At 42.5% G+C, this 27,473-nt stretch overlaps 4 protein-coding genes and 1 long non-coding RNA gene across 5 annotated transcripts; 3 read left to right on the top strand and 2 right to left on the bottom strand.

Annotated features, from left to right (window-relative positions):
* The first annotated feature begins 2,107 nt into the window (after positions 1 to 2,107).
* Positions 2,108 to 3,743, top strand: LOC104001019 (uncharacterized). Its single transcript, XM_009423195.3, has one exon. The coding sequence runs from the start codon at positions 2,439 to 2,441 to the stop codon at positions 3,555 to 3,557; it is 1,119 nt and encodes a 372-aa protein (XP_009421470.2). The 5' UTR covers positions 2,108 to 2,438; the 3' UTR covers positions 3,558 to 3,743.
* Positions 3,744 to 4,869: 1,126 nt separating this feature from the next.
* Positions 4,870 to 6,467, top strand: LOC135624226 (uncharacterized). The gene is made up of 2 exons (XR_010491622.1): positions 4,870 to 5,433; positions 5,791 to 6,467. It is a non-coding gene; the product is annotated as an uncharacterized LOC135624226 (long non-coding RNA).
* A 2,336-nt stretch (positions 6,468 to 8,803) lies between these two features.
* LOC135585954 (auxin response factor 11-like) lies at positions 8,804 to 12,745 on the top strand. The gene is made up of 14 exons (XM_065128936.1): positions 8,804 to 9,235; positions 9,303 to 9,421; positions 9,561 to 9,656; positions 9,784 to 9,840; positions 9,929 to 10,081; positions 10,151 to 10,235; positions 10,322 to 10,412; positions 10,489 to 10,653; positions 10,745 to 10,858; positions 10,941 to 11,013; positions 11,099 to 11,264; positions 11,341 to 11,903; positions 12,001 to 12,188; positions 12,285 to 12,745. The coding sequence occupies exons 1-14, from the start codon at positions 9,175 to 9,177 to the stop codon at positions 12,427 to 12,429; spliced, it is 2,076 nt and encodes a 691-aa protein (XP_064985008.1). The 5' UTR covers positions 8,804 to 9,174; the 3' UTR covers positions 12,430 to 12,745.
* Positions 12,746 to 13,364: 619 nt separating this feature from the next.
* Positions 13,365 to 19,594, bottom strand: LOC135624884 (protein KINESIN LIGHT CHAIN-RELATED 1-like). The gene is made up of 3 exons (XM_065128937.1): positions 18,746 to 19,594; positions 17,061 to 17,969; positions 13,365 to 13,868 (listed from the first exon to the last, which is right to left on the bottom strand). The coding sequence occupies exons 1-3, from the start codon at positions 19,462 to 19,464 to the stop codon at positions 13,634 to 13,636; spliced, it is 1,863 nt and encodes a 620-aa protein (XP_064985009.1). The 5' UTR covers positions 19,465 to 19,594; the 3' UTR covers positions 13,365 to 13,633.
* A 2,515-nt stretch (positions 19,595 to 22,109) lies between these two features.
* Positions 22,110 to 27,185, bottom strand: LOC104001022 (uncharacterized). The gene is made up of 8 exons (XM_009423198.3): positions 26,863 to 27,185; positions 26,672 to 26,765; positions 26,018 to 26,137; positions 25,869 to 25,917; positions 23,946 to 24,045; positions 23,779 to 23,840; positions 23,595 to 23,653; positions 22,110 to 22,397 (listed from the first exon to the last, which is right to left on the bottom strand). Exons 1-8 carry the CDS (start codon positions 27,012 to 27,014, stop codon positions 22,293 to 22,295), a joined length of 741 nt encoding a protein of 246 aa, XP_009421473.1. The 5' UTR covers positions 27,015 to 27,185; the 3' UTR covers positions 22,110 to 22,292.
* Positions 27,186 to 27,473: the final 288 nt, after the last annotated feature.

A 27,473-nucleotide genomic window follows, 5' to 3' on the forward strand; every position in this document is an offset into this window, starting at 1 on the left:
GATCAACCATCAAGATCATTGCTAGCTTGTACTTGTAGTAGGTTACCATATTGACTGAGCCTAAATTTCTTGTTTATCTCTGATTTGTCAAATTTTGCAAGCTTATTTGTTTTGGGCTTGCAAATTGACTTCAGATTTAGTTACACAAGCATCTTGTTAAATCAGCACAGTTTTGATTGATCGAGGAATGACAACTAGTTTTACATGTCGGATGTTAGAATTTCATTTAGCTGCTTTCTCCTAGGGCTGCTTATGAGATTGAGTGCAATATCTTGGGTGACCAAGGTAAGAAACCCATTTACCAAAAGTTATATTCACCAATACAAGTCGCTTTTTGGATGTTCTTCATGATACTCAATACATTGAAGCTAATGAGTTTATCAACCTGCATAATATATTAAGCTGGTTTTGTAAATCTTGTGCTCCAATCATTTTAAACTAATATTGTGTTGTTTATAGCAACTAGAGGAATGTACTAAATTGATGTGTATGGTAGATGACTGCTAGAGCACATCTAGGAAGGGTATGATTTTATGCTAGTGGGTGTCATTAAATGGTCAAACACTGAACCGTCACATGAAACTTGTACCTTGACATGCTAGTGAGCAAGATGCCAAGGAAAACACTTGTATGCTTCGCTGTTTGCAGGCATAATGAGTAATTCATTCTGATTGGGATTTTATTTATTGTAGCATCCTTTGGTGTTGAGTCATTATGGGAATATTTAGTGATTTCATTGTTTATTTAAAGCTTTGATTAGTTGAGATCACAAGTACCTTATTACAAACTGTAATGGCCGGTGATACCATGCAGTTTCAGCACTAGACATGTATGTTCTAGGCATGTGAACATCCTGAGAACTACCATTAAGATAACTGCTACGTTAAATTGTGGACAGGACCTATTAGACAAGTACAGCATCTCTACCACAACATATGAGATGCCACACTTAATCCATTTATTGGGATTCCATTTAAAGTAGCAAAAATAAAGTTGTGTAGCTTGTTTGATTTGCAATAATGCACTGGATTATCATATTAGGATTACCTCTAACCGATTCTTATATATTTTGTGTTATTAATCTTTTTTTATTTTCCTAAAATGTTAGCCCTGTTGTTAATAAAGTTGGAGAAGACATTTTACAGCTAACAATGATTTTAGATGTAGTAAACAAATAGCATAGGCATGTTGGTGGCTTTTGAAATGTAAATACTGGAGACACAATCGTTTATAATTTTGTCATGTACATTGCATTTAACATACTGGTGTAGTTGGTAATCCACAAAATACACTAGATGAGTCTTGGAATATATTTTTCTGTTGTAGATGTGCCCAGTCAACGACTGTGATTGTTGCATAGTTTTTTATGAAAGCAGGAAAGTTAGAAATTGAAGTATGCATTTAGAAGCTTTTCCTCTCAGGTGCTTCAATGCAGAGATTACACATTAGCTTTTGGTTTATTTGGATTTTTTATTGGAAAAGATCACGTAAGCAGTACGTGTCATACGTTTGTTCAAATTTCAATTTGTTAGCTCTATTATTTTAACAAAAATCCGTTGGAAGTTGCTTGTTAATTCGAAGATTGTACGTTCTTTAAGGCCCGTAAAAATGAAATAGTTAATGTAGATAGTTCAAAATTTGGCAATGAGATTGGTATTTATAAGAAGTGTTAGGGTGTTTGGTGTTGAATACTAATCTTTGTTAAGTCCAGAAAGTTTTTAATCTTCAAAAGTGTTTTGGCGGCCCTTCAAAAGTGCTTGGCTGTGTATGATGCTTTATGCTTGAAATCGATCATTTTCTTTTATAAATATAAAAATAGGGGAAGCAACATAATTCATTTATGATTATCTAGAGATGCCAAATTCTGGACTCCTGAAGCTTCTTGATCCCTCACCAAATCAAGTTGTTTCCTAGTTGTTGTTCTCAGTATAATAAATGCCAATTCCTGTCATTCTTCGTTTTGTCGGGCCAAAAATTGCCTACGAAACCTAAAGATAATATTTGCAAAAGCATGAAATTTACTGTATTACTAAGCAATTTCTTTTATATGTATATGTATGTATGTATATATATATATTTTTTTTTTTTGAAGTATCGCTTTCTTAATTTGCTGGATCGTCAATCTTAATATTCCATGTGTCACAATGGCAACCAATAGCTAGAGAGCAAAAGTCCAAGAAGATACTTGTTTTATTCATATATATACTTGGCAAATCCATCTCCAGTCATCCTAGAATGATCCAGCAAGGCCACACCACACATACATTGATATCGATCATCTAAACCAAAGTCATAGTCCACCACCACCACAAGATGATAATCCCAACTCTCTCTGGCAACCATTCCTTCCCCTCCTCCCACCGCCACAATTCTCGTCTCTTAAGGCCTCGGCCTCCTTCCATCCTCTGTGGCAAGAGGAGGAAAAGAAAGGATCCAGCATGGGATGCGTGACCTCGAAGCGTGTTGAAGCGTCAGTGGCGGCCAATGTCTACCGTCCGCCGCCAACCAGCATCGCTCTATTCGACATCAGCACAATCGAGGAGCCGTGGCTTATCACCACCACCACCACCAAGGCCTTCGACGACGACGAGAGAGAGCAGAAGGAGAAAGAGAAGAAGCTCACTGCCGTGCCGCTCCCTCTGCTAGAAAAGCTCGAATCCTATGAGGTGGCTCCCAAATCCTGGTCCGAGGTGAGCAAAGTTCTTGAAGACCTCAAACCCACGCTCAACTCCCAGCCTCCTGCTGCTGCAGCCAAGCCCCACCATGCTCCTCCTCCGCCAGATCCCAAGAAGCCGCCATCAGCACCATCAAAGAACAACTCCTTCCACACACTCGAAGAGCTCGAGAGCCACACGAAGAAGCCTTCGCCGCGGCCGTCCTCTCCTCCACGAGCGAGCTCGCCCTCCCGCCCGCCGCCGCCCGAGATGGCTGGCTTCCGCTCCGTGAAAGAGAACAGCTTCATCGTACGCGACAGAGAGGAGAGGCAGAGGCAGAAGGCCGGCGGGGACGTGGCTGCCAAATTGCCGTGGTGGCGCCGCGACCCGCTCGATGGGTACCCCGAGCGCTGCCCCCCTGGGAACGCCGACGGCGTCGTGCTCTACACCACGACGCTGAGAGGTGTCCGTCGGACGTTCGAGGACTGTGAGCAGGCGCGACGGGTACTCGAGGGCCAGGCGCTGGACTTCGGCGTGGCGGTCGACGAGCGAGACGTGTCGCTCCACGGGGAGTTCTTGAGGGAGGTCAGGGAGCTGGTGGGCGAGGAGCTGGCGGTGCCGCGGCTCTTCATAAGGGGCAGGTACGTGGGCGGGGTGGACGAGGTGGTGGAGCTCAGCGAGACGGGGAAACTGAGGGAGATGCTGCGGTGGGTGGCACGGAGGGTAGGAGACGGGTCGGGGAAGGGAGGGAAGAAAGACTGCGAGTGCTGCGGCGGGGCAAGGTTCATTCCATGTATGGAGTGCAACGGGAGCTGCAAGGTGGTGGGGGAGGACGGGAAGAGCGTGGAGAGGTGTGAACAGTGCAACGAGAACGGGCTGATGCTTTGCCCTCTCTGCCATTAGAAGACGTCAAAGGTCGGATGGAGAATTGCAGCCCGCAGTTTGCTTAATGTTACGCAAATACCTGTGTTCGATAAACAAGAGGGCACTCGAGGCAATATCAGCCGTTGTATGATATACCACATGAATCACTAGCTTGTTACTAATCTTTGAAAGCTATGTTAATCACCTCTTGGAAAATGTTTTCTATTTCGTTTGGTTATTGCTCCTTTTTGCTCATTAGAACATATATATATATATATATATATAGGCCACTAGGAGGTGGGTCACCTCTCCAAAATACTATGTAATCTTCCAAAGTTGGCGTGGTTATGGGCCAGGAGATTGTGGTTCTTGTTGACGTGGCCTCACTGGGAGATTTGTAGGGTGAAAGATGCCATGGGATGTTGGCCATACATTTTAGAGTCGGCATATAGCCTTTGAGGTGGGAGATCTGGTTTTGCTGGGCTGCTGCTTTGAGGCCGTAATGCAGCAGCCAGCCAAATTGGTGTCGCCTTGCAGATCCTTGATGAGGAAGTCAGAACCTACAAGAGATCTCTTTGCAGAGATCTTTTATCGGACTCGCCCTCGGTATAGTATAGTTTTGAAAGATCTTTCGCTTAAGAGGTGTTTCTGTAAGTATAAAAATCGTAATTATGTTATTTCTATGTAGAAAATTTTAATTCTAGAAGCTAAAATCAACATACCTTTTAATATTACTTAGAGAGCTATATCTGATCTACAAGCGTACATCAACGATATCAATATGCATAAAAGACTAAACTAAATTTGTCTTCTCCTTTTATCTTATCATCCACAAGTTCGTTATGAGCAATGAATTAGAGACAAAGGAGAAATGAAAGAAAATCTATAATATCTATCTAAATAACTGATTAATTTTTTTGAGTTGTTTCATCCTTACGAGATCATATCATTTTATAGGTGAGAGAAAATAGTCTAAAAAAATAATTAGTAGAGTCATTCTCATTAAAATCATCTCATAAGAAATTTTATTATAATCAGAATACAATCATCTCTATAATATATCTTACATAATTAGATAAAATCATATAATCTAATAATTTTTGCTACGAAGAGGATGAGATATAAAGAATGACTCAACTTGATCGTTATACGAGGATGTTTGATTCTCAATTTGATCGTTACAAAACGATACTAGCAAAACTAGGTTTTTGGAACATGGTTGATGAATTCTTCATCGATCGATCCACAAATTGCTATGAATACAATTTTTTTTTTTCTTCTTACTAAAATGGATCTAAATTAGCACAGTGAAAAAACAAAAGTTCCACAGTTCCCACCTGTCACTCGATTAGTCTCAATGCTTCCTATCCTCTTTTCTGTTTGACACATGTTATTGTCGTAAGTGTGGTGGTGGCCTCTAAGATTTGAGTTAGAACAATCATGTCTTGAAGATGAAATATGATTGCATGTTTTAGATCCATTAAGGCGAATATATGCCCTAAGCCACTCGCTGTCGCCTTTGCGTCCTCTGCGTGCTGTTTGAATTCTCCTTGGGAAAGCGTCCCTTATCAACACACTGTGGAGGAGACAAGGAAAAGACGAGAAGTGGCTTAGGATGGGGAGAGTCTCTTCCTCCCAGACGAGACCACCAAATAAGAACAGTTTGGTTTCCACATGGTAGCGTGTCCCGATGAACCCATTTATAGCCTTACATCCATTATCCTCAGAAAGCACTTATGGCCACTCATGATGCCCTCAAGTACACAAAGGAAAGCAGCACATTCATTCACCCTCTGATTCCATGGATGCCATGCGTCACGATAGAGGAAGAACTCGGAGCTTAAAAGATGGCAGTTTGTCTTTGGCACAGGAACCTATCTCACTAGTGAAGCTTAGAGCTAAGTTGGATTGTGAGGTTGGTAAAAGTCAACTTGATCGAGTGTAGGAGAAGCCTTTATATCATTGCAGCAAAAATGGTGTCATAATGGGGTGCTTAAACCTTCTCGATCCTATGTTTACATGCTTTCTGCTACAGCTCTCCATCCAGTCCACCAAATTATGATGTGTTCTTCGGATCTTACAGAAGCTATCATGGCCTCTCATACTATATTGCTTCTACCAGACCTGAGGCTGACCTATTTTTTGGTTTTACCTTTGTTTTTTGTTTTTGGACTTGTGATGATTGAGAAATCTTGGAGATAATAGTTCCTCAATAGGATTCATTCCTGTTATGTTTGACTTTTAACTACTAAAATTGTTGATGCAACAACAGGAGTAGAAATTACTAGAGTCAACCCCACTGACTACTTGACCCAACAAAAAGCTCAAGTCATCACCAAAAAGGCCACAGCAACACTCACAGGGGTTGATGTCCAAACTCCACAAAAAGCTCAGGACAGGTTCATCTGTGCTTTGGTCTTCAAAGAAAAAGCTAATGGCACCACTGAGAGTGACACAGTAAACCCAGCGAGGGTTGGTGTCTCGACTCCACTGAACTGAGGCCAAGAGAGGAAAGATGCCATTTGCAATCACAAGCTGGAAGACACTACCACCACCATGGCTCTGCTAAGATAACAAGAGCTCATGGGCAGTGGCCACACAACCTTTGACAAGAAGGAAGGTATCAACGGGGCAGTGGCCTCGTGATTGGGGCAGAGTTGTTCTCTGCAGGAGTATCTGCATCAATTCATGTGCACATGTGTTTTGTGGTGGACATGGTGGAATGGATTGACAGAATGATTGACCTGAACACATGGATGTATGTACATGTATGAAGATGGTGAAATATGTGTGTGTATATATATAATTGGGAAAAGGAAGGTGGAAATGGAACTGTATTCCCAGCCATGGGGATTGGTGAGATCTTTAGGTGAGGCATCTGTTTGGATTTTGGAGGAGGAAAAGGGAACAGCACTTTTGAGTTATCTATAGATTTGTTATATGCTGGCATCTGTCTTGCAATCTTGGCTGGTTTTGACTTGGGATTATTCCATTACTTAAAGTCTTATATATATATTTGTTGCATGTTAATCTGTGTTAGTATCAATTTTGATCATTAATTTAGGATAAGAGAGTAAAATTCATTTGGTTTACAATTGTCAACTTCAAATATAAAAAAAGGTTAAATCGATTTGAGTTAAATTCATTTGATGATGATGAGTGATAAACTAATTTCTTTTTAGAGTTGAACAAAACTAATATCAAAGATATTTAATAAAATCACTCTATAAGTTAATGAGTCTAATATGATTAAGAAAAATATTTCGATGAGAATTTTTATATACGATGTGGACTAATTGAGTGTCATGCTTGAATTGTTGTCCTGGAATATTATCATAACACTAAAAGTTGGTTCTTTAATGGATAATCTTCTGCATTGCAACAATTGATCTCTTTTATTGTCATTAATAATGACTACTCATTCAAGTTTTCCTTTGTTCATGTGCATGTCTGCTTTGTGGCAATGACATTTAGATTGCACAACAAATATGATTATGATTGATGCGTTGAAATTTGAACTACACAATAGACTTAGGGTCGGCAACAAGTTATTTTAGGGAGAAGAGGGTGGTCCATGATACCACGTTTTCTTATTTTAATAGAAGAACACACAATGATTTGTTCTTGAATGTGATAATTACAAAGACTAATGGGATTTGTAGAGAAAATAAATGAATCCCACCATCGCCAAACAATCGAGTGACTCGATACATAAGCTTTCACCGATAAGATATTCGAATCGTTCAATGCACATCGTCTTACTTTCTATATTACGTCTAAGTTTCGTACTCAAAATCTTACCATCTTTCGGATTGAAATGATGCTTTGTTGCTCAGCTCTAAGAATAATCACGTGTTATTAAGCAACATTTACGACCAATCAGAATTGAGGTTTATGGATTATGCACCATAAGAAATAATAATAATAATATATATATATTGGTCCAAAAGCGAAACCATCACTCCCATTTATTCGTTGGAGGAATCCACTTTCTCTCATCGTTGCAATCTACAAGACGATAGTATAATGTTATTCAAAGACCATTTATTCGTTGCGAATCCAACTACACAAAGCATGTAATATTTCTTTTGGTATGTGACAAAAGAGATGACTAGTTCTGCCAATTGTTCGACTCACAATGAAGTGCACGCGTTGGTTCCTATTGCTCCTACTACCCCACGCATTCTTTGTGCCAACACACACGTGCGCTTACATCATCGCCAACATCATCATTATATATATATATATATATATATATATATATATATATATATATATATATGGAGTCTAATTAGCTTGTTAATTCTTTTTTCTCTTATAACCTAGTTTTCTATAAGATAAGCACATGTACCTTTTCTCGAATGGTCCATTCCACTTTGTTCACTGAAATGAATCCCAAAACACCCCTTAGCATGAGGAAAGACTATTGTGTTCTAAAGAACAAGCTTTCATCCATATAACTCGAATGGTTGGGAGATTAGGTTCCATGGATGCATCACTAAGTCAAAGCTATCTTAGTCATTAAGCTAATCCAGATTATGAAACGCTCCGATGGCAAAACGGTACTGAGGTCGACGGCCATTTGTGGGACCTACCTGTCTTATGGGTGGAGGAAGCAATGGCCCCCGTGCTACCCCGTTTGGCGGCCCTGCGTGTTCCCCAATTACGAACCAGGTAAGGGATTGGGGAGGACGTGAGGGTTATGGCTCGAAGCAAATATTAGCCGCGAGCGCGCACGGCCACCGCCGCAGAGTGGAGCCCATTCCGGTAAGCGGGTCTCGCTCGCGAAGCGTCCACGTGGCTGGTGGTCCTACCCGCCCGTTTCCCGTTCGCTTTCGCCAGGGGATCTCTAAGGGGCCCAACGATGACGTCACCGGCGGGGACTGTGACGGGAACCCTCCTTGCGTCCCTAACGGCGCCGAGACATGACGCCGTCCGTTACTGTCAAGGCAGAAGTGGCGGGCGGGCGGGCGGCGGGCCGCCCGCCTTCATCGGGCGCGGCGCCTCCATCGGGCGAGGCGCGAAAGAGGGAGCGGAAGCGGGCGACGGCGTTCCTCTGTTCTCGGCCCTTCCCCATGCCCCCCCTCCCTCGCCTTTAGAAACAATAGCTTTTGCAGGTTGCACCCGGCTCACCTACCTGTCTGGTGATTAAAGGCTGCAGGAGGGACCCGCACGCAGCTGCCCGAGGACAGGCAGGGGTAGCGGTAAGGCAGCGACGGGTAGGAAAAGCGTTTCTGGGTGCACCATTAATGATTAGCTCCTTCTCTTCCGTCCTGTGTCTACAGCGGTAGGCCGTAGCGGACGTAGTAGTGCGTCGGAGACGAGAGAGGAGGAAGCTGCACCCTCTTCAAAGATAGCTCCTTTGAAGCTTCATTGGCCAGTAGAAAGCCGACTGCAAAAGGGAGCCAAGTGTGTGGGACCAGTCTAGACTGTGGAGAGAGAGGGTTTTATGATTGATAATGGAGGCGTTATGGTGGCGAATGTTGTGGTGATATTGCTGCCGCTTTAATGGGGTGATAAGATAACTGCTGTTACTGCTGCCCTTGCAATCGGACCTGGAAAAGGAGAAGAGCAAATTGGGATAGGGATCGACAGTTATCGCTGCGCTGCTCCGCTGCAGGTGGTGGCGGTGACGAGAGGAGGCGACGCGTTCTCCATGGCGTATGAGGCAGCGGCTCGTGTCGGCGCGAGGGCGGAAGGAGTTCAGAGCGGGAAAGGTGGCTCCTTTTCGGCCTTGTTTTGATCTTCTCCACTGTGATCTGATCGTGGAATGTTTTGGTTAAGGTCTTGGAGGAGGGGATGTTCTCTACGAGGAGCTGTGGAGGGCGTGCGCGGGACCGCTGGTGGAAGTGCCGCGGGCCGACGACCGTGTGTTCTACTTCCCCCAGGGTCATATCGAACAGGTGAAAGCTTTCGCACTTGCACACGCACGCCACAAAAGAGAGCAGCGAAAAGAGAAACAGAAACGCTGCTCTTTCGCTTCGTTTCCTCCCGAAAAGATTGCTGCTTTGTTGACGGTGCTGTGTTCGTGTGTCATCGTAGTTGGAGGCGTCGACGAATCAGGAGTTGAATCAGCAGATTCCTCTCTTCAATCTCCCTTACAAGATTCTCTGCCGCGTCGTCGATGTTCGTCTGAAGGTGAGCTCCTTTTCTTTTGCTCTTGCTCGTTTCCATTGCTTCAATCTTGAATTATGTTGGCTTTTCTTTTCTCTTCTTCGTTTATAGACTTCCTGCTGATGGTGTTGTTGATTTTGATGCGTGTTAGGCCGATCCTGAAACAGATGAAGTGTTTGCTCAAATTGTACTCCTCCCCGAAGCAGATGTAATGACTCGAGTTCTTCCCTTTTCTTCGCTTTGGAGCCGCGATTTGGGTTCTTGGTAAAGCTCAATCTCTGGTTGAACTGTAACAGCAGCGTGAGCCTACGAACTCTGAACCACGTCTCCCGGAACAGCCGAGGCCGACGGTCTACTCTTTCTGCAAGATCTTGACAGCCTCGGACACCAGCACTCATGGCGGATTCTCTGTTCTCCGGAGACATGCCACGGAATGCCTTCCTCCGCTTGTAAGTTCCACTTCTTCAGGTGCTTTCCAACATCATGTAGATGATCTTAAGATATGAGTCTATCATCAGGACATGTCGCAGCAGACCCCAACCCAAGAACTCGTTGCCAAGGATCTCCACAACTTCGAATGGAGATTCAAGCACATCTACAGAGGCAAATATCGGATTTCTCGTTATATTCTGAAGGAAATGAATTAGATTTTGTCTCTTTTATATGTCGATTTGCTTCTTGTGATACAGGTCAACCGCGGAGGCACTTGCTCACCACTGGGTGGAGTACCTTCGTCACCTCAAAGAGATTAGCTGCTGGGGATGCATTTGTTTTTCTAAGGTATTGCATCTGCTGCTGTCCATGACACTCTGCTTTCTGATAGAAATCTGTGTTTCTTAAGCATCCGTCGTAACAGAGGGGAGAACGGAGAACTGCGTGTGGGGGTACGATGCCTCGCTCGTCAGCGGTCGGCGATTCCAGCATCAGTGATATCGAGCCAAAGCATGCATCTTGGTGTTCTTGCAGCTGCGTCACATGCTGTGACTACAAACACCCTCTTCACCGTCTACTACAAGCCAAGGTTGGAAAGCGCATTGCTTTCCTTCTCCTATCGCTTCTCTCCAGTGATCTTTCTCACGGTGGTTGTCTTTGGATTGCCCACATGTTATCAGGACAAGTCAATTCATTATCAGTGTCAACAAGTACTCGAAAGCTTTGCAAGAAGGTTACACGCTGGGGACAAGATTTAAGATGAGATTTGAGGGTGAAGATGTTCCTGAGAAAAGGTGATTCTTCCATAGGATATGTCCTTACTGTTCTGTTGCCTGGATAGATCGTCTAATTGTTGTTGTCATTCTAATTCTGCAGGTTTTCTGGGACCGTAATTGGGATTGAAGACTGTTCTTCTCAGTGGACAGGTTCTAAGTGGAGATCATTGAAGGTCCATATGTTTTGATCCTTCTGTTTCAATTTCCCTTTCGTGCTTGCCTTTTTTTCTCTTCTACAATGTTTGTTGTGTGCCTCAGGTTCAATGGGATGAAGCATGCAATATCGATCGGCCTGAGAGAGTTTCTCCATGGGAGATCGAGCCTTTCAATGCCTTGACGCCTGCTTCAAGTTTAGCACAGCCGGTTGTTGTGAAGTCGAAAAGATCTAGGCAACCCAGTGACACTGCTGATCTCTCGATCCTTGGTATAGAGAGATCGGCTCTTACTACTTGAGGGTCGACAAATTCATGTTATTGACTTGTTTTCTTTCTTGCTCGCAGAACCTACCGCGGCATTCTGGTACTCAGGGACGAACGAGCCACATGAAATGTTATCATTCACTGGCACCGATGCCGAAAACCTTGAGACTCATGATGCTTGGCCATGCATTCAGAAGGAACGCAAAGGAAATGATATCGTGATTGCCTCGAGTTCTCATGATCAAGTATTATGCGATGGTTGGTTTAGGGAAGTCCAAACTCCACGGAGGAGCTCACCTTCCTTGCTAAATTCTCTAAATCTTTTCCAAGAAACAAATGAAGAGACCAAGTGTGCTGCTTACACCAATTGTATCGATAAGGATCCATCTCTGAAGTTTGGCAATGGTGAAGATGAATCGAGGAAGCCTGAAGGTCGCAGCATCACTTACAGGTTATTTGGAATTGATCTGTTCAGTCACTCCAATTGCACAGCTGATACAGACATGGTGACCGGATTGCCTTTCAGCAACTCCGATCAGAAAGCGGGGTTTTCAAAATCTTCAAAGGAGCAAAAACAATCCCCACAGGACAATTCAAAGGAGATTTATGGTAGACATAGTTGTTCGGGCAGAAGCCGCACGAAGGTGAGTGAGTAGCTGCTGCTTAGTTGAAGTCTGTAAACCATAGTTTGGAATCAACATACTTGCAATGAATTCTCATGATGGTATGTATGATCAAAAGGTTCACATGCATGGCCTCGCGGTAGGCCGAGCTGTGGATCTGACGGTTCTCGAAGGATATGATGAGCTGCTAGCGGAGTTGGAGCAGATGTTCAAGATCGAAGGGGAACTCCAACACCGGAACAAATGGGAAGTTGTCTTCACGGATGATGAGGGTGATATGATGCTAGTTGGGGATGATCCTTGGCTGTACTTTCCTTCGAGACCTTCTCATCTCATTTCTCAATGTGCTTTATCTTGTTGCTTTTGTATCAGTGGCTAATAATTCAAATGTGTATTGAGCAGGGAATTCTGCAATATGGCCAGAAAGATTTTCATCTACCCTGCTGAAGAGGTGAAGAAAATGAAGCCCAGAGGCAGGCTTACTCCGGTGGCTGACGGCGAAGAACATGTTCTTTGTTCCGAAAAGGATTCTACAACTGAAGTATGATAGCAACATCAGTTGATGCAATCGACTTCAAGTAACATCACTAGAATTCAGCTCATGTTTTTAAGAGCTTTGGAGAGACATGAATTACCAGAGGAATGCTCATAGCAACAAAACTAGATTATCAGAAGAACCAGGTGTTGCAGAAGGGGAAAACAGGGGATATGCTTGTGTTTTCTGGTTCTGCAGGTCTCTGCTGTCTTTACCATCTTCCATAATGCCATTGTGATCAACTTGTAAATACATGGCTTGAATATTTTGCCTTTGCCATTTTTGTGTGAACTGTCAGTTGTTTCAGTTTAGTGAAGTCAATTGTTCACCTTTTTATGTTCCAAATTGATTTGTGCCACAAGCTCATTAAATCTGAGGATGGCATGGGTTTCCTTGCACTGGGTTAACTGCAAGAATCATGTAACTCTGTTCCAAGCAATTTGCAGGTCAAGAAAGAGATGAACATAACTTGTGTTCTTAGCTTCAAGTTAAGATGTCATCCTAAAATAGCAGCATTACTGTGAGGATGACCCTTGTTCAGCACAACTGGAGAAAAGTGAGCTCCTCGATGGATGCAGAACAGGAGCAACATGGACAGCAGAACAATATCCACTTGCACAGTCTACAGTGCATCTTCCCCAAGCTTAAAAACTTGCTACAACTGTAATGGTAGAAGAGCATCAATAGGCCTCCTTCACCAAAGCTTGTGTTCATGAGAAGCAAGACAGTGCCTAAACCAAACTAGTAGCAGCATTACTACCAGGTTTGTATATTTCTTCCATTGAAAGAAGCACTTTTATACCTTCAAGCACAAGACAAAGACAAACATGTTGTCATGCTTCCCTTTCCAACTCTTTCTTTTTTGTTGTTTTGCTGGCAGCTTTCGATCTGTGAGAAAAATCATTTGCATTAGAAATTAACATATAAACAGAAGAAAGATCGAAGTATTATCCTTGTAAGGACGGCCGAAAGGAATATTTATTCACTGGCAGAAGATAATTGTTCACGACAACAGCTTCACATGTCTCATACATGAAATATCAAATCATCCAAAAGATTGAAGAAAGGTAAAAAGAATTAAAACATGAAAGGAAAATGGAAAGTTGAGAGGCTCAAACAGCAAGAGACCACCATATTCCTCCTATATTGAACTTCTTTACAAACACATTTTTTTTATGTTACAAGGAAGCAAGCCGGTGGGAGGTTCGCCTTTCTCTCAACTCTTGAAACCCAAGCCTGACCACCTCCTCGTGACCTCCTTCCTGATCCTCTGTGAATTAGTGACCAACAGGTTCTCGAGGGACTTGGGTTTCCTGTTCCTGGATCTGCCAGCTTCTTTTAAAAGCTCAGCTAACCTTTTCTTCTCATCATCTACATCAGGGTTTGCTGTGCCAAGCTTTTCCTCCCTTAGCTTGAGCACATGCTCCAAAATCTCAATTGCTTCTCCCACCCTGTCATTTAGAAAATTCAAACATAGAGAAATTACAGAGTTGGTTCTTCTTCGGTGGACGCAACATATTTCTACAATAGATAATATGTACATCAAGTACCACACATCTATCGTCACAAGACTAAATATATCTATTCTATACTTGGATTAGCAAAACAAGTAATCAATAATCCTGGAAAGGGCAGAATTTCCTCATAGGATGCTGCGAGCACCTAGAGCAGCAAAACTTCCAGAAGCATCCTCTCTTTCTGTTTAAACAAAATTGCATGGCTAGGCACAAGGATGCCATCAATGAAGTGGTAGCAGAATAATGGTACAATTGAAAAAATGAGAGAGGATTGTAAACCATTTTCTATCATTTTACAAAACTGATGCTAGGATCCAGATAAAAATCACACATTGGCCACCATAGTTGGCTTACAAACAATTCTATTACAAGGAGCGGCAGGACTTGACATGTAGCAAAGTCAAAATGCATCCAGATACCCCACTGCCATACTGATATCTCAGTTAATGTTTACATAGGGCGGCCCAATTTCCCTCGACACGGAGAGGGTCATTATTATTATCTACACATTTCCATGCAAACTACAGGTTCATTCTAGAGAAGTTCCCCAGTTGCAACCATTAAAATAAAAACTACTAGTAACTTTCAGTCAAGTTTAGAAGCTAAAAATTTCAGGAAAATCATGTATTGTATGGTAAAGCTCAACATGTGCCTTACATACTATAGAATAGTTTCTGCACTGGGAATAAGTTTGATGCACTTGGCAAATAGACAATTGACATTTCATTTTCTCTTAGTGATATATAAAAGACTAAAGATAGCAAGGTTATAAGCATTAAGGGTAAGTTCAAAAGGAGCGGAATCAGAATCACCAAACTGTTGTTTGTCACTTATTCGCTTATACCTGTCCTTTTCAGAAAACACAATGGGCTATAATTATTCAAGATGCAACCATCTACTGGCGCATTCCATCTTTAGATTACCTACAACAACAAGAAGCCTTCCCACCATGACAATTGTTCACAACAAGAAACTTGTCAAACAAAGAGTCATCAGTTCCTTTCTCGTCTTCCTTTATTTCTTTTCACATCACCAATTCTAACAAACTCACCTTGTTTAACTAGGCTAGCCAACTTGTCTCCGCTTATTCTTTTTCACAACAAGAAGCTGGCAGCTAATGTTTTCATAAACAAGTAAGACAATTTCGTTGACAGTTGGTAACTAAATCTTGTTTACGGTATATCATTAGAACACTGGATCCTTATCTGCCAAAATCTGGGGCTGAATATAGAATTCTTGTATTTTCTTTTGCTTTACAGAATATCCGTTTGGTATTATCTTGTCAAATTATGCAGTTTGTTCCATTCTCATGAATGACAATGCAAACCATCAACCACGTTATACTAATTCACAAAATCCCAAGTTGCTCAATGGAGATACATCTTAAGTGTAGTACACAATCGAACAAATGTATGAAATCCAAATATAGCTGATTGTTGTTAGCAAATCAATTTAGCCAAAATATTCAAAGACTTGGAAAGCATTCTGCTAACAATAGCTTTCCAAAGAGAAGAAAAAGATAACTAATATGATCGACCTCTCAAAAATGACAAAATTTAGTACTAGTTATTATCGATTGCATGATTTTCATAATAACAAACATATGATTTATTATTGACATCATGAACTTGTTGTCCGTTGTAGGTAATGAGGTAACAACCTTCAAGAAGCAATATCCTTGATAGGTTCTCTTAAATACCCCCAAAAGGGCAATTAGGTCTGTTCTTTTGAGCATATAAATGATTAATCACCAAGCCCTGAGCTATCAGCTAGTCTCCAAACCAATTATAAGTTGGAGAGATCACTCACTCCTCATATTAGTAGTAAAGTTACACCTTAACAACTTAATAGTACAACAGCAATGGAGAACAATTCAGGCCAATGTAGGCCATGTCACCTTATGACATGGTGCTTCATAAACATATAACTGCTTTTGAAGACAGTTTAATTGGGCACTAGAATTCCTCGATTGAAATAACATTTAACATTGGTAACAAACAGTCAACATTAGACATTTGTTTAATTGACTAACTCCAAAATTCATGTAGCTGCTACAAGTTCAAATTGCCAACATAATAGCCCCGATAGTAGCTCATAACAGGTCAATCAGATGATGTAAACTACAAATTGGCCTCTACAGCAGAAAAACTAAGCATTCGTAAAGATTTTAAAGATTAGGAAACAAAACTAGAAAAAGCGTATACAAGGCTAGTGTTATGTTCATACATGATGATCTTTTGACCTTGATAACATGGCGAGGATTGACTACTGGAAATATAGGACTTTCACAATCAATTGGTTATGATGTTATTATGGACAGTGACACAATCATATAGATTCTGGATGTAAAGGCCTCGATGGTTCTTAAACTGACCACTTTCTCTTCAGGGGTATCATCCTGATGGAGCAGCCTAAGGTGGTTATTTTGTAATGTTTTTTTATATTATTTAGGAAACAAATTACAATTTTCTGTTCCACATGTGTATATTCCTATCTGAATGTGTAGTTTTATATGTATGCTTTCATGAAACTCATCAATGCTTCTCATACTAAGAACAACACCAATAATCAATTCAGAGAACAGTCTCTTAATGGCATCAAGATTGAGGTAATCAGTCAAGTGACCAAAAAAACGTCATGTAATTCAGAGAACAGTATCTTAATGTTTTATTTTAGCAACAAAAAACATTCCGTACTATGTCAACGAAAGAACAAAAGGGCATGTAATTTTCAAAGAATAAACAACTCTAATCCAACATCATGTGTTTGCTTTCTAAAATAACTGTTAGCTGAAACAGCAGCATATGGTCTGGAAGCTTATCAGATGTTCCTTATCACTTGAGTCATTATGGGTCAGCCAAGTTCAGACCACCAAGTAATTTTAAATACTCGTAGCCAACACCATGTGACGAAGCCAAGGGCTGAGACTGGCAAAATCTTAAAGAACATGAGTATCAAAAAGAATTAATCTATGGCATTTGTCAATTTTCTATGATTTTCCATTATATTTTTCCTTGTTGCATCATGTTCACAACTAATAATGATGTTGATAGTAAAAAAGAAGAACAGGAAAGCATATGTAGCACAAAACAAAAGGATTAAAGACAAGAAAGAGCATGTGCTTACCTTCCCATGGCATCGTAAGTCGCTGCAAGATTGCTATACACTCCAAGGGTGTCCGGGTGAGACGTCCCACATTCTTGCTCCAGTACTGCCCTCGCTTCTTCGAACAGCGCGGCTGCCTCGTCGATCTTAAACAGCTGCACGCACGCCAGCCCCATCTGGTTCAGCAAAACTCCAAAGAAGGCCGATTTCCTCTCCCCACTGGCCCTCAGCTTGGCCACAGCACTTTCGAATGAGCTTCTCGCCTCACCGTACTTGCCAACCATGTAATACATCACGCCCATCTGAGCCTCGATCCCTGCCACCGTGCTCCATTGCCCCGGCGCATCCTCCATCAGCTTAAGAGCCTTCTGTAGCAGTTTCAGTGCCTCGTCAGGCTCGTTCATCGCCTCATAGATGGCGGCGATCTCCATCATCCCTCCGGCGATATCCTCGTTCGAGGAGCCCGGCACAGGCTTGGCGTAGATCCTCAGGGCGTTCTCGCAGTAGGACTTGGACTCGCGAAGCTTGCCGGTCTTGTAGTAGAGGTCGGCAAGGCGGACGAGGACGGCAGCAACGGAGGGGTGGTTGTCACCCTTGGTGGACTTGAAGACGGTGAGGGCTTTCTGGTACGAGAAGACGGCCTCGTCAAAGCGGGCGAGGAAGAGGTAGGTGTCGCCGATGCCGACGTCGACGGCCGCAACGTCAACGTCCTGGCCGTTGGCGATGAGGGCCATTGAGGCGAGGACGAGGTGCTCGAGGGCGGACTCGTGGTCGCCCTTGGCCTCGCAGATGAGGGCCATGAGGCGGCGGTCGGCGGCCTCCTCCAGGGAAGCCGGGGGGCTGTGCTCACGGTGGATCTCCAGGGTCTTGCGGCACAGCCTCTCCGCTTCTTCGAACTGCATCGCTTGGACGTGGCCTTCCGCCAAGTACCTGCCGCATTTTTCTCTCTGTTAGCGTTACAGATCAACCAATTAATTGAACTTAAGTGATCAGCGACAACGAACGCCGAGAGGGTTCGGGTTTCGGATCCCCTCGAATTATTGTACGGGTCCAATTTATATCACGCCGTTACCACCCGTACTTTATGTGATGCCCACGGCATGCAATCCGACGGAAGGCGTTGCGGCACACTACAAGACGAACGGTCCAGATCGTATGCGGTGGAACACTACGGTGTCGCAGCACAAAGAGCTGCGCTCATTGGACTCAGCTAGCGTGCGCCGTGAAGGATAATAAGCCTTGAGAACAAAAGTAACGTGCGACGCTACGTAACGGCCGCGGTCCGAACGGATCTCTAATATTTGCACTCATAACGGGTAGTGCGCACGATAATTGACTGGGGACGTTCGACATTAACGTGCGCCAAGGAACAACATGGCCGACCGTCAATCACGGGTCTACTAAGTCGGGTAGCCCCCGCGACGAAGATAACGGCGCATGTCATCACCAACGAACCCGGCGTTGCTACCGCGAGCCGGTATCCGCCAGGTTGGCCAACGTGATCGTCATAGCTGCCCGATGGGGCCCCCAGACGAGGGTGCGGCACGTTAGCACATAGGATCCGCACAGGCTAACATGCGCCGGATCGGCCGGTGGTAACGCGCATTCCATGGCGTCGCCCATATCGATTGCGGTGGAACCGATGGCGGCGAGGACATGGGAGGCCCGGAAGTAAAAGAAAAGGAGCGGTGTACCAGCAAGCTCACCTGCAGGTCTCGGCGACCCTGGGATCGCCATCTCCGAGCGCCTCGATCTGGATCTCCAGCCCCTTGGTGTAGCAGACGATGGACTGCTCCATCCGCCCAGCCACGGCGTGGGTGTCCCCCAGCTGCATGTATCCGGAGAAAGCGGCTAGAGCGTGGTCGGGCCCAAGCGCGGGATCCGTCGCAGCCACCGCCCGCTCCAGCGCCGCCACCGCCTCCTCGTGCCGCCCCAGGCCACTATAGATCGCCGCCGCTACGTGCAGGCTCATCGCCAGCTCCAGCCGCCTCTCTTCTCCCCCACACCGCTCCAGCGACTGCGACGCCCGGATCGCGTACTCCAGCGCCTTGCTCGGCCCCTCTCCGGACACGATCGCCCCCCGCGCCAACTTCAGCAGGAACGGCCCCAGATCCGGGTTGTCCAGCGCCGTCTCGTCCATCACAGCCGGCAGATCCCGCAGCGCGCTCCCCGCTGCGCTAGCGGCGGAACCAGGCCTCTCCAGGGAGAGGCGCCGCTTGCCGGCAGAGGAAGATCCGCGCTCCGCGGACCTGACGCGGGAGGAGCCGGGCGTCGGCGAGGGAGTCTTCTTAGGGCCCGGAGACGCCACCCTGGGTTCCCGTGGCGGGTCGGGATCGTCGGCGGTACGGCGGATCTGGGAGGCGCCGTCGTCGGGAACGTCGACCCGGAGCGGCGGCGCTTCCGGCGGGGCGACGAGGCCCGGCATCGTAGCGGCAGCGGAATGGAATCTAGGGTTTGGTGAAGGAGGTGGAGAAGAAGGGGACCGAAGACTGGGAGAGGATGAGCGAGGGAATTCGGCGGAAGAATTGGGCCGCAGATGGGGCGTCCTTTTAGAGAGATAGAGAGACAGACGAGTAGGAAAATGACAGGAAAATAAATAAATAAATAAATAAGGTCGAATTATTCATCACAGATGACTGCTCTCCACCACTCCCTATCCTTTTGCTCGCCTGCTTGCTTCAATCGTACTTTCCTTCTCACACTTCGATTACCGCTAATCCACTCGTCAATCTTATTAATTAATTTCCTAGTTCAGAAATGCGACATTAATTGCTGTCCGTACGCTCCCCGCCACACACCGCGCGACGCATTGGTTTGCACCGCGGGGCCCAGAATGGGCCCCAACATGCAGCGCAATCATGATAAGCACGTGACCGAAGATAATCCATCACCATCCGATCAGGATCCGACGGTGGAGGAAAAAAGATAAAAGCAAAAAAGTTATAAAGCCAACCAGTGGCCGGACTAGAGGCCAGGATCAAATGCATCACGGCCGTTCATCACGGATGGTGTACGGGATACGGTTGAGAGAGAAGACTACGGAAAGATCGGCGCGTCGAGTGTCGTGGAAGAGAAGTAATCAATGATGACGGAAAGAATAATGTCGACTCTGTGCGGTGTGACTCGAGTCGCGGTCAATTGGAGTGCGATGGCTCTCTCTCTCTCTCTCTCTCTCTGGGGTAGGCGTACCGACTGGCGAAGTATGTATGCATGATGAGTCACATGGATTAGACAGTTGGATGGAGGACGAATAAAGCTGTTCTTATACGCACCCGTTGATCCGATACCCGTCTTTCCCACGCGACCTCTCATGGGAGGGAACGATGATTCGCAGATGGGGCTCACACGGATCCCGTATGGAAACGCAAGTCGATGGGTGAGTCATCAATTGTATCGAATACTTTTATTCTACCCGTACCCATCAGTGGGGCCTTTTTGCTGTCTCTGAGAACGAGCGAGACAGGTCACACAGGCTGGGAGAATAACATAATGGCATTTTTTTTTAGTATTTACATATATTCCTAAAAATCTGATATATAAGGTGGCCTTACTAAAAATTATTTAATTATATTATTATTATTAAGTCACTTTTGGGATAAGATTAAGAGTATTTCAATTGTTTCTTTATATAAACATATGTTTTGGTACTATTTCAATTTATGGACACTGTACACGACACAGAGAGAGAGAGAGAGAGAGACAGTGGCTGTTTAAGATTGGGATGATATAAATATGGAACATGGGATGGAAGCCAATCTGCATCACTCGGTCCAGTGGTTGTTTGAAATGATGGTGTCAAAAGAGACTAATAATGATATGATAGTGGGTGTGTTTCTCTCTGCCTTATCACAAGTTTTTGTTTTTCTATTGATTTTTGTTGCAATATGTTGGATATTTTGTGATTGTGGACCTCAGCAGTATGATTAAGTTGTTAGCCCATTGCCATTGGTGATTGCATTCCTGGTTTGATGTTTAGTTTATTTCTATTCTAGTTTTAATTGGTATTGAGGGAAGTACTGTTAGCTAATCAAGCCTTTCTTTAGTAAAAGGATTTTTATCCAAATGTATACTAATATCAAGGGTTTTTTGGTTGCTTGCATATGTATGCACAGTCTTTCCTTTAGAAATAGAAAAAGTCAACTTCATGTCTTAAGGACAGTATTTGTTCTATTTATTTCTTCTTGACTACCCACCCAATCATATGATACCATTACTAACAATTGAGTGTATTTTTGATAGAATATTAGAGAATTATTATCTAGGTGGAGCGCTTAAGAGGGTGCATTTGTTTGATTGATGGCTTCTGCTGTCTCTCTGGCTTCAAACTTGGCTATGAAACTACTGTTGATTTCTTCGAACAAGAATCTGCTGCATAAAAGGCTCTTGAAAGTACTCGAGTATTAAGTTCTTCCTTGTTCTTTTTCCTTTGTCCTTTACCTTTAGCAGAGAATAAGAATTTTCTTCTCTCTCTCCAAGACAAGAGCATGACAGAAGCTTGCATCTTTTGTCTCCTTGTAATCAGACCAGCTTCCACCTCTGTTTCTAAGGCATCTCTTCCTTTTTTTAGTAGGCCATTTGTAGCTTAGTTGACTTTGTTATCAGCTTCTACGTAACTTACTGGCCTTAGATGTGCATCTTTAAGCTACATGAAACAATTGGCTCAACTTGATAAAGGCCAACCTTTATTCTCACAGGCAAATTATCAGTGAGAAATAAAGAGATCACTTTAGAAGCATTTCTCATCTAATCTGTGGGATCAGAAGATGACTATTAAGAGCGAAGTAATATGAATTAAAAGGGGACAAATGAGGCAAAAGATTGAACAATCAAAATGTAATGGGCTTTGATGATCATAAGATATGACTAACAACTACATGATGATACCTTTCTGAATTCAGCCAAACGCATGAGTTCATTTAATCTGTTGTGCAACTCAGCCACTTTGGTATCATACTTTATTCAACCGCAGCCCCCAAAGCACTATCCAAACAGATATATATTCCATGAAAAGAAAAACAAATAGCAATAAGTAATCTAAATCCTATTGCTCTCAGCTGTAACTCAAAAAAAGAAAAAAAGGTGACAAATTAATTTTCGATAAAATTATTATGGACATTTTTACTGCATAATATAGTGCATTTCTTTAATAGCTGAGCCCAGAAGAATTGCCTCTTAACAGTAATAGTCACATGAAACCAAATTTGGAAGTTCATTAACATAATCTCACTGGAATAAGTAAAGCTATAACTCAGTCTACTTAACTAGTTTCTTCAACACATCCTCAGCACGTTTTTCCAGCTTGGGCAGTGCCCAATCGTGCTGAATGATGTCAATGCTATCCTTCTCCGCACCCAAGCTCTGAAAGATTGCAAAGAACACAAGATTAATTTTATTTTCCATATAATTGGATCAAAAACTTACAATCACCAACAAAAGTGTTTGATGGAGAAATTAGTGGTGTTCTAGTGCGAAGGTTCATGATAAGATATCACAGATACACCAGGTTCCATGCCAGATAAACCTAGAGTGGCAGCATTTGTTTTGTGCAAGGTCGTGGTGGATATCTCCATAAAGTTGGATGCACTAATTCCACACTTGGTGCAACCAATTTGTATGCTGTTGCAGGTAACAATATACAAAACCTTTCTGGTGATGATGTCGAGAGAAAGGCAAATCAGACAAGACAAATGAGGTCAACCCTCTTGAACTGTAACCTTACATGTTTATACCATTCCTTCACATGTACCTAAGAGGAGTGAGAAAAAAAAAGAAAAAACATTCACAATCCAGAAATAGATGTATTCTGCTTTTATATTGCTTTCAGTTCATCAAACCAGAATGTCATGCGTTGAGGCATGACATTCTAACAGGATTTAGTTGAATCATGTGTTGTGAGACCAGAATGTCATGGGTATGACTAGCAAAAACAGCCGCATATATCTACTTTCTCTAAAATATAATAAAAGATCAGACATGTATTAGCTGTGCATCCAAAGTGGCAATTCATTTGACGCAACATATCACAAGTTCAAAATCACCTCTACTGTAACAGTGCATTTTTTAGGTAAGAATAAGCATATCTCCCTCAAACCTCATAATCTGAATTAAGAAATAGAGAGACAATTAACTTTTTTGTTGCTTCATCTCTTTAAATGTGTGCATTTGGGAGAAAGATAGGGGAAACTTATCAGTAGAATCATTGATAAGGATCTCCCAGGTCATCAGCAGTCTGGTCACTCACAAGGGTCTTGAAGTAGGCAAAAGAGTTGCATACCCCAGATAATACCAGGATATAGTCTCGTTTGATACCAAGATTTAGTACCATCTATCTCCTTCATCTAATTTGTTAGTTTGTTTGGACCTCCTGAACTCATTAGATAATGATTTATATACTGTAAAACGTATGCTGATATTTGAATTTTATGGCACCTTGTCTACATAGTCAGCAAAGATGTTATGTAATAAATGAATACATACAGATCACTATCGATCATCAAAAGATATCGTTAACTGGTACTGAGAAGTGCACGCATAATTATGAAATTGAGAAATTACCTTTGTTGGATCAAAACCAAATCCGCTCATTTGCATCATCCGCTGCGTGTCGTCCATAGCTGGATAGACAAGACAAATTACAGGATCAAACAAATACAAGAATCAACGAAACAAAATGCCTAGTCCTAGTAGCAAGTTAAATATGCATTTAAAAAGTCCAACAGATCCGCCTTTCTATACTGACCATTCTCTTCACCCAGAATTAGGCTGAATAAACCCCTTAGTCCAAACAAATTTAGAAAGTACCTGTCCAAAATGATGGAATTCCAATGCTTGAGTAGACAAAGATAGCAGTGCTAAAGTCATAAAAAGATGTCACAGAAAAAACAATATAGATGCAACAAGTCACACCAGGAACGACTGCTGACATAGCTCACATCGACAGTGCTTAAATCGATTCCATTCTGCAGCATTCCCCTAAATCTATGGGTCAAGGGAAATGGTATTTTTGCTGAAAATAAGAGTGCACAGATTAAAGATGTTATCAATAAAGATAATTATTATCAGAAACACGATATAGTGGAAATAACATCAGAAATAAGTCCTGTATAGGAAAGAACCTTCCAGCATCATTTTAAATGTCTCAGAAAATTCGATAGAAAGTATTATATTAACCAATACAATTGTGCTTGACAAAAACTCAAGGCACTTGACAAGATGCAGTCCTGTATTTTAAAAATAGAGTATGGATGAAAACATGCATATTTTGTGAAGCCTACAAGTTAGAGAATAAAATCAACAGTGAATTCTCACTTTTCCACTTCCAATATGCAAAAGAATGAATTTAGCTTTAACAAAGCTTACTTTGGAAAAGAAACCACTGATGCTAAAAATTTGGTAAAGTCAACACTATAATTCAAACTATTACAACAATTTCTATATCTCACATAATTTCAAGCTGATTGGGTTGTAACCGTCAAATTTATATAATCAAGGGACCCTCATATAGTTAACCTAGCTGAATCATTGCTAATCCACAAAAAATACAGTGCGTGCTGATAAAGCTACATATGAATATATACTATATGACATGAAACTGATATACCATCGAAAGTTGTCAGAAAGAATCATCACGTATTTATGTTCACATTTCAATTTGAATTCAGCTAACCATATCTTGTGCCAGTCCTGATAAGTATTTGATACTTCCTATGTCCTAGACCAATGTCACCAGCATCCTCAAGTTTGTAGTCAGTTCATGCAGCAATATTTCATAAATAATGCAGGAAAAGCTCAATCATCAAGGTTTATAATCGTGCAATCATTGCGTAACCATGCAAACACAAGGTAAAGCTAACCAAAATTAAAGATATAGCTTAATAGTCATGAAGGCTTGATGGATATTTCATGCTTATTAGCATCTATTGCAGCAAAAGTTATAGATGTTCCAATGACTCCAACCATAGATGTGCCTTTAATAGAATGGGCTTGGTGCCACAGTAGGGTTGCTCCTATGCTGACCTAAGTGACTAGGATTCAAATCAGTATTAGCCTCTCTACTTACACGGGTAAGAATGAATACATAGTTGGGACGAATATCGTGTACTAGGCTGTTGATCTATAACCATTCTCCCTTGCATTAACCTGAGTAAACTCTTTCCCTTCATATACCATTTCCATGTCTAGGACATACTATATATCCTTGATTTCACCATTACAGGAGCTTAAATTTAAAGTTTGCAACCAGAAATCTGGTTTTTTCTATCATATAGCCTTTTAGGTTCAGAAATAGCATAGGAATCATATCGTAGTTATTCAACATGCCCATATGCAGGCATTTCCAGTATCTTTGGCATGAGCGACCCTATGGTTGAATTCAAGAATCATCCCTTGCCTGTTGAGCTCAATTATAAAGGACTGCAACCAAGTTCACAAGCAGTCAAATAATTCTGCCAACTTTTAATGGAGTCTTCTCATTTACAAGTTTTGCTATTTGGTCATTTCTATAATGATAGAGAAAGGCTCTTAAAAAGATATTTAGCCTTGTATAGGTAAAACTGCATATGTCAGATATTTCAGTTTCCTAGTTTTCTTTTCCATGGTGCATCTGAGGCCTCATGTTGCTAAACAATGAACCACAAAGCCTTCAAAATAGAAGTTAATAAAGTACAGTTTAAACAAAAGATAACAATGACATGTTTGCACAACATGTAGAAAAAACAAAAGAGTGTTTACTAGTGATGCCATGATTATAAGAAAAAACTCCCAAGTCAGCTCATTAATGACATGCCATGAAAACAAAATTATAGCAGACCAAAATTCAAGATAAGATACCTGCCACAAAACCAGAGAAGAAAAAGTTCACCCATGCAAATGTAAGTGTCTGAAAGAGAAACAGATGACCTTGATCAGAAAAATGATAGGAGATAGTAAGCTTTAGAAAGAAGCACAGACAAATAATTCAATGATATATAGTGCAATACCTGTGGTATGATCATTGAAAGGTTCTTCTTCATCATATCCATAGCTAAGTTTGGGTCTGAAAACATCTGAGCCTGTGCATTTTGAGCCTGGCCTTTGGGAACATGCAGTAAGCCATTCTCCTGCAGCACCAAATATTCTCACGAACCATGAACTATTGATGAACCTTTACTATCATTTCTACCATGAATCACCATACTAGGAGAGATGCCTTGTGTGTCCCAGACTCATTGCTAAAGAACAACCAACTTGATAAACTGAGCTTTAACAAAATTATAGAATGTAGACATTGTTTCTCTGAAATGTCTTATCTGCTGCCAAGTACAGAAATACTTGAGCTCACGAGGAAACCTTTTGTAAATTCCAATAAACGATTATTCATACCTAATGTGCAATAATATTAATACGTTACAAGAACGTTCTGAATTTTCTTGACATGATATTGTAGCAGTAAATTCGGAAATAAATCAAAATTCATGTTGGCTCGATAAACAACAAAAACGATAACATCTAACAACGAAAAAATAACCTAAAAAAATCAACAAGTTTCAATTTCTCGCTTCGATTTGCATAAATTCATGTATAGCACAAAGATAGAAGATGAAGCAAGGTTCAAGAAACGATCCTCTTCTTTTCCCTTCCAGTGAGCAACAAACCTCGTTGGTGTAATAAATCTTCCGGGCCCGAAAAGACTTGGCCGGGATGAATCCAGCTGCGGCTCTCAAGTTCCTCGCCCTCAGAATTACCTGCCTACGAAACCGATCAAGGGAAGCCAAATCAAGATTGAAATAACCAACTCTGGAGCGTACGATCGTGGCTACGATCGGAGTAGAAGCAGGACACAAACCCTTCCTTGACGACCTTGAGGTCGGGGGCCTGGTGGGACCGCATGAGCTTGGACACGAAGTAGCGGAGGACGCCGATCAACACCATCACCACCGACAGAGGCACGAGGACCCAATCCCTTATCGCCGTGTCCAGAACAAGATCCTCCGCCATGGCCGCCCCGCCGCACCACCTCCGAATCTAGATCCTCTCCCAAACTATACGAGAACCGGAAGGATCCGACGCGCGCTGCTATCCCTTGGCTCCTCGGTACTCGGACGGAGGCGAGGGTTGGAATGCCCTCCAGCACAGAACGAAAGGTGGGAGATCCGAGCCGTCCATGGTTCCGGGCGCCTCCTTTAAGGGCACTAATCAAAGCTGCGTGCAGGAATCTTGCAGTTCGGAACCGATCACAATTTGCACACATCTCAAAGGCAGAAATCACCATCCGGATCAATCACATGGAGGTTGCCCAGTCTTTGAAGAGGAATCGTTTGGAGAACCATCTCATCTCACAAAAATATTATCCTCATAATTTTATTTTATTAAAAATTAGTATATTATAAATATAACCATTTAAACTAATTATAAGAAAAGAAGAAGAGGGGAAAAAAAGAGAAAAAAAAAAAACTT

Source organism: Musa acuminata, chromosome BXJ2-10 (assembly GCF_036884655.1).
Source record: "Musa acuminata AAA Group cultivar baxijiao chromosome BXJ2-10, Cavendish_Baxijiao_AAA, whole genome shotgun sequence".
Classification (NCBI taxonomy): domain Eukaryota; kingdom Viridiplantae; phylum Streptophyta; class Magnoliopsida; order Zingiberales; family Musaceae; genus Musa; species Musa acuminata.